At 54.1% G+C, this 7,145-nt stretch overlaps 1 protein-coding gene across 1 annotated transcript in view; it reads right to left on the bottom strand.

The window, feature by feature from the left end:
- Positions 1-4,830: 4,830 nt before the first annotated feature.
- The window catches only part of LOC104405000 (activin receptor type-1B-like), a 4,783-nt gene continuing 2,468 nt past the window's right edge, over positions 4,831-7,145 (bottom strand). Inside the window, 5 exon segments of the mRNA XM_010013582.1 lie at positions 4,831-4,956; positions 5,129-5,259; positions 5,849-5,973; positions 6,438-6,594; positions 7,071-7,145. The exon segment at positions 7,071-7,145 is cut by the window's right edge and continues 31 nt beyond it. Of these exon segments, the coding sequence (XP_010011884.1) occupies positions 4,831-4,956; positions 5,129-5,259; positions 5,849-5,973; positions 6,438-6,594; positions 7,071-7,145 (614 nt within the window).

The following is a 7,145-nucleotide window of genomic DNA, read 5'->3' as shown; positions in this document are numbered from 1 at the left end:
CGGGGCCAGCGGAAAACCACGCCCCAACCTCAAGACCACGCCCCTTTCTGTGTCAAACCACGCCCATTTCAGCACCAGACCACGCCCTCAGTTGATGTAAGCCCCGCCCCTGGCATCGCCCCATCGGGATCCAGGTCCTGAGCAGGGACGCACCGGGGGTCCTCGGGGTGGAGGGAAATGGAGACCCTGGTGGGGGGACACAACGCTAATTCCAGCACGGGGGCACAGGGATGAGGCCGTAAGGGTGGGATGCAGGTGGGACAGTGCAAGGGCCATCATGGGTGGCACCGTTGGGTACCATGATTTGGGGGTGAAGTGATGCCATTCCCTAGGGCCTCAGCCCACCGCCCAGGACAACAATCCCCTTGTGTTGAGGATTGGATCCCAGGCAGAAGCGGGAGCAGCTGGGATGCCAAAGGGAGGGTTCAAACCATCCCTGTGAGAGCTTTTTGCCCAGGCTTAGGCTGCTTACTAGGAACATAGATCTGTAACACACAGTCAAAACAATTCATTGAATCCAAACCATCACATTAAATCAAGCCTCGAGCCGCTTGTTTCCCAAGAGAACAAACGGTGCAGGATTCCTCAACTGACTTTGGATTTACTTTTTTAAGCATAAAGCAACTGTGTGGAGGGCTCAGCAGTGTGAACCAGGAGTGGTGTATTGCATAGCATAGGATCACTCTGGTAAGGTGAGTGTCAGAGATGCACAGCACATACGCAGCTCAGTCTACTTCATTTCAGTGATGCCTTTGAGTGAATGGAAAGAATAGAAGCTTGAACCCTTCTGTCCATCTTCAACAAGGGGAAAGGGGTGGAACACCCACGACTGGTCCAGTTAAAAGAGAGAAAGTAGTGCTTAACCTTTCCTCGTAACTAAGCTATTCTTACTTATCCAAAGATTCAAATGAGGTAATCTACATGCTTCAGCACCGGAAGCACAGGAGAATGAAGCCCATCATTTCACACCCTGAGATGCTTCGGCAGTTAATGAATCTGGCGATTTGCAGTGATTCTTCCAGTGAACGCCACACCGCGCCTCCCCACCACCTGCAGTACCAGCTTTGTCCACAGGACGGCAGCAGCGCTCAGCGCCCGGTGCAAGAGCTCGCCTCTCCGTCACCACCACCTGCAGTACCGAGCTTTGTCCACAGGACGGCAGCAGCGCTCAGCGCCCGGTGCAAGAGCTCGCCTCTCCGTCACCACCACCTGCAGTACCGAGCTTTGTCCACAGGATGGCAGCAGCGAAAAGCGCTCAGCGCCACACGGCGCCCCCCTCACCTGCAGTACCCAGTTTTGGCCACAGGATGGCAGCACCAAATCGCTTACTCGGTACCTCGGAGGCAGCGGGGTGAGCGAGGGCCGCTCCCCGGCCCCGTTTACACCCTCCGGTGCCAGCAGCTACTTACTGGGGGGACAGGGGTGACGCTTCCCTGCCCCTTTCCCGTATCCCGGCTCCAAGAGTCGTTGCCCCTCCCCAGATCCCTGTGGATTTTCTCCTTGATCCGCTCCCAAGATGCTCATCGACTGGAGGCTCCAATGAAGAAGGATCACAGTTTGTGCAGCACCGGGCAGTGCTCCGAGGACACGGGGTGGGTCGGACACAAGTTTATTCCCCCTCGATGCTGTTTTAGGGACCTCCTGCTCCCAGTCATCATTCCCTGCAGAAGGAGTCCCGGCCTCAGCTGCTCATCCCTGCCTGGGTTGGAATCCCACCCTGCCGCATTCCTCCCCCTGCTCCCAGTGCCCTGCGGGTGATGGGAGCTGCATCCCCACTCATGGGGGAATATCCCGAGATTCCTGGGAGGTGATTCCAGCCCCGCCTCGGACCCCACGGAGCAAACCAGGAGAGACTCCACCACCTCACATGAATAAAACAACCTTTTAATCATGTACAGCAGAAATCGACAGCCTCGGTTTATATTAAACAAAAGATTTCCTATCTTACACCGTATTTACACTTGCATACTGAAGAGGTAAAGTGTCTAAGTGGCTATTTTACAGTCCATTTCTAATAAAATATACAAAACCCAAACCAAAAAGGGGCAGGGAAGTACCAAGAGATGGGTTCTGAAGCCAGCGTACCCCTGCTCACCCGTACCTCTGCCTTCCCCTGCCGCCCTCTGCCCTGGGGTACCCGACATCTCCCTTCCTCATCCCAGTGTCCTAAACTGCCTGGAGCTGGCGCATCCCAGAGCCGGGCAGTGATTCCTATGCTTGGTCCCAGTCAGCTCGTCAGCACTGCACCTCCCCGGCACGTGTTTGCATGGAAAGTGCTGTTTAAATGCTACATTATCAGCGTTCCCCCCTCGGGTGCTCCTCGGGGAGCCTCTCCCGATGGCATCTCTCCGCACACAAAGCTCCTCCTGCCATCCTGCTCACAGGGGACCCCCTTGGGGCTCCTCCGGCTGCTGTTTGGTTTAGCGCTGAGGCAGATGCATGTGTGGCTACAGTTGGATGGGGGTGAGTGAGTCAGTGCCAGTGACAGAGCTGAGCTGGTCCTCGGGAAGCAGCCGGCACAGGGAGCAGGGACGGGACACTCGGGCACAAAGCCCACAGGGCAGCACGTGGCTGATGGACCTACCAGCACCATGGGCTTTCCTATGGCAGTTCACAGTCACTACGACCTCCTCCTCCTCCTCCCCAGAGCCCTGGCGCAGCAGCTGGAGAGTCTTTAGGGGCTCTGTAAAGCGCCACCACCTTGGTTTCTACATGCAGATGGGGCTGGTTAAGGGAGACACACGTTCAGCTCTGACTGAGATAGCCACAGGGGAGGGAGCTGCATGTTCACAACAGGGACCCTCCAACTGCTTCAGACCTCAACATGGAGCCTCCAACTGCTCCAAACCTCAACACAGCCCTTCCACACTGCTCCAAGGCCTCCTGAGCACCAAACCCCGCCCCGGGAGGATGCACAACGGCTCCAAACAGATGCAAAACCCCCAAACTCCTCACTTCACATCAAGTCACAGACAAGACAGGGAGCCTGGGGGAGGATGGACACACAGACAGACACACAGCAAGAAGAGAGTAAACCGAAGAGAGTGAACCGGGGTGGGTGGAGCAGAGATGAAGCCTCAGCACAGAGCAGGAGCAAGGGCTGAGCAGAAGCAGTTCCAGTGTAAATCGAGCTGTGTGCATTTGGTTTCTTCTCTTTTTTTTTTTTCCTGGGTTTTTGCAGGGATTTCTTTACAAACAAGAGGTAACAAGGAGAGATTTGGGGGTTTCTTCTCTTAGAAATAATTAGCAATAGTCAAAAAAGTTAAAATCCAGACCCTCCCAGAAAATAATCATCATTATAATCACCATAATAATAAAAAATAAGAATCAAACCCACTCCAGTTAAAAGTTATGGCTTCAGAGTTAGACACTGCAGAGACTGACCTAACACCAACACGCCAGCACTGCCCAGGCTGCCTTTAACCAGCCCTCAGCACACCACCTCCCCTTCCTGCCAGGTCCTGCTGCAGCCAACAGTCACCCATCCCTAACCTGACCCTGACTGAGCATTTCACCAAAGGAAAAGTCATGCAGATTCCCCCCCTCCCCATGTTATACACAGCCACTTCCAGGTTATGAGCTATTTATATATGGATAGTAAAAAGACGGACATTGGTTTCCAGCCCCAGAGCCCAGAGTCAGCTCCTGAGTGTGTCACAGGAGGAGCAGAGCACTCCCGGCCCCGGGGCACTCAGTCTCCTGTGCTGCCCCCTCTCTTCCCTTCCCCAGGTCTCTCTTTCCACCCTGAATTACAAACCCCAGGGGTTCAAGACAAAAAAACCCCTGGATTCCAGGAGCAAAGTCTGTTCCTCATGTGTTTGGTCTTAAAAAAGGGAGGGGATGGCAGTGAGACAACCTGCAGCACGGGCAGCAGGGCCCCAGCACCCAGTGGGGCTGGTTCTAAGCAGCCTGTCCAAGCCAGACCCCAGGTCTCTCTTTCCACCCTGAATTACAAACCCCAGGGGTTCAAGACAAAAAAACCCCTGGATTCCAGGAGCAAAGTCTGTTCCTCATGTGTTTGGTCTTAAAAAAGGGAGGGGATGGCAGTGAGACAACCTGCAGCACGGGCAGCAGGGCCCCAGCACCCAGTGGGGCTGGTTCTAAGCAGCCTGTCCAAGCCAGACAATGCTCACGACTCAACAAGGAGAGCACCAGCGCGCACAGCTCAAGGAAAGGACACTCAAGAGAGTTGCACATGCACAGGAAGCACGGACAGAGATGAGCCACCCTACGGGCAGACACTGCACATCTACAGGAGGAGCTGAGCAGCAGAGGGGACGTGCTGTGCATGCAGACACGTCGCTCTTCTTGCCTTGGAGTTTGTCAAGCTGAAGACAAAGGAGGGAAAGGAGATTCATGAAGCTGATCAACTGTTCAGGCTCAGCCTCTCAGAAGGGAGCACCATTAGTTTTGCTTTTGCTGCATTAAACGTGCCAGTCCCTGGAAAAAGTCCTCCGAGCACAGCCAAGGAAACCTTCCCTTCCCCTTCCCACTCCCAGCACCCGGCCTCAATCCTGGCCCATGGGTGAAGTTTACAGGGATTTCCATTAAAGAAACATGAGTTCTGATCATGGCCGAGATCCCTCAGGTTAAATCCCTCTCCAGGAAGTCTTCACGCTGTCAGGAGGTGATCATAAAAGGATTTGGATTGTTTCATACCCAAGCAGGGAAAAGGGCAATGCCATAGGCTCCGTCACCCCACCGAGCAGCCTGGAGTCATGCTGTCTGGCTGGTAGCAGTAGATTGGGCAGAAACACGAGGTAGGCCTCCATTGCACGTCTACTCTAGCATGGCAGCTTTGTGCACTTTCCTCCTGTTGGGGCTCAGAGCCTAGATCTTCACATCCTCCTGCACGCTGAGCTGGGAGAGGGTCTTCTTGATGCGGAGGGCGGTGAGTCGCGCCGCTCCGTTGGCGTACCAGCACTCCCGCATCATCTTGCCCATCACCCGCAGTGCCTAGGCAAGAAACGAGGGCAGATGGCAGTGCTCCTCCTCTCCCCAAGCCCAAATCACTGCCAGGCTGCTGCTGCATGGCTGGACACTCATACAGCTTCCTAAAACTGGAGCTTCACTTACTCCTACCTCCTTCTGCAGGGGAAGGGGACGTGCAGATGGAAGCGGCCCTTACCTCATAGCTTTGCCACCAGTTTGGGATATTGGGTCGTAACTTCTGATCACACACGACCTTCCGCATCTCTTCAATCGAAGGATCAGAGGGCACAAGGTCGTAGTAGGGAAGCTGATACTCTTCGTGGATACCTGAAAGGCAGAGAAGGGGAAATGCAAGTCCTGGGAGAAGGGCTCAGCAGCACAGCCTTGCTGGGGGCAGCCCAGCACTGGGCTTTCTCCATGACTCATTGCTGGGATGCGTCAACACTTTGCAGTTATTTCCAAGAGAAACGAAGACTCTGGGATTTGAGTTTACAAGAAAAATGCAGGGAAATAAAATGCAGCTGCCCCAAAACTAGAGGAGAGTCAGAGCACTGTGACCACCACCTCCAGCACTGGGGCTGATGCAGCAGCTCTGTCACACACAGCACAGTGTCCTGCCTGCAGCTGGACATGCCAATGCATCTAGTTATACTGGTTCAGGGGAAGAAAATCACCCCCCAAATGGGCACCACCACGTCTCCATCCATCCATCCATCCAGCAGCAACCAGTTAGAGCATTAACCCTCCCAGGCCTCTCCTAACAGCACTTGTGGGGCACTTAACTCCCTCAGTGGTGATGCATCTTCCTGCAGCCCTGTTCTCCAGGGTCCCTCAAACACCCTGTCAACAGGAGCACCAAGGCTGGGAGAGCCAGGAGCAAGCTGAGCTGATGGCACGGGGACATGAAGGGTGTTACCTCCTGCGTTGCACCTCCGAGCAATCTCCCAGTAGACCAAGCCCAAGGCGTAAATATCGGCACATTTAAAAGAGTCAAAATGCTTCATGTTAATGGTTTCATCCAAGACTTCAGGTGCCATGTACCTGCAGAACAGGAAAGGAACAGCAGCTTCACTCTGAGATTCTCTGCAAGATAGTAAATGGCAAGTTTGTCCCACAAAGCACTTCCCAGCAGCCAAACTCCTGCTCTCTAGTGGCCTTAATCAGAACAGAGCTGGGCCCCATGGTCTAACAGAGTCAACAAAATAACAATAGCAAGTTGAGAAAGAGCTAAAAACATCCAAAAGCACATCATGCTCCAGACAAAAGGCTCTTGAGAATGCCAAGCTTCTTGTCAAGGATTGCTTGAGCTTCCTGGTGTGGGGTTTCTGTAGCTGGCCTAACACCTCTCAGCTTGATGGTACCTGGAGACGAAGGTGCTGACACCCTTTCAGCATCAATCTGACACTTTGTGAGATCCCTGGGCTTAAGCCTGAGATGCTGAAGCAGCAGCTCTGCAGTTTGCTGGCTGCACTCTGACACCTTTGAACATGAAACCATTCTCCTACCGTTTGGTTCCAACCCTTTGGTTTGGTGCAATATCAATGGTATCGGTAACAGAATCATGCCGGACAGCCAGGCCGAGGTCTGCGATGGCACACGTGCCGTTCTTCTTCACCAAGATGTTCTTCGACTTCAGGTCTCTGTGAGCAATCCCAGGCTTTCCTACGAGAGCAAAACAGAGAGCAGTAGGGGTCAAGGTCTGGGGAAACGTGGTGCGGAGACAGAACCGGATTTCAGGGCGTTAGTTAAACTCTTGGTGTTGCAACACATCTTCCTGTTTGGATCAGAGCAGAGCTGCCACGCCGCGGTGCCAAAGGCTTCGGAGGCTCTGCTGATGCAGTAGCGTCCAGAGGCCTCAAGAGGGACATCAACTCCATCCTCCCAGGCGTCAGCCACGTTGATGCGGCTGGAAGGAGTTGGGAATTCTGCTGCTGCCATGCCACCCAGGCAGCACTAACGTTAGGATAGGGAGGTGAAATGCTATCCCCACTTTGCAGCCAGCCAAAGCCACCAGTCCATTTCTGCTCACTACTGACCAGACGAATGCAGGCTGACTCAGGCAGCGTTCTCTGTGCAGCACATTAGTCCCCCTCCCCAGTTCTGCTTTATTCTCCCTTCAAGAATCCCCAGCACCTTACCCTGCGTGCCCACAATCTCCATGTGCAGATGGGCCAGCCCACTAGCAGCAGACAGGGCGAGCTTGATCATGCCCT

Source organism: Nestor notabilis, unplaced genomic scaffold (genome assembly GCF_000696875.1).
Source record: "Nestor notabilis isolate BGI_N333 unplaced genomic scaffold, ASM69687v1 scaffold31360, whole genome shotgun sequence".
Classification (NCBI taxonomy): domain Eukaryota; kingdom Metazoa; phylum Chordata; class Aves; order Psittaciformes; family Psittacidae; genus Nestor; species Nestor notabilis.
This window is presented reverse-complemented; position numbering and strand designations above follow the sequence as displayed.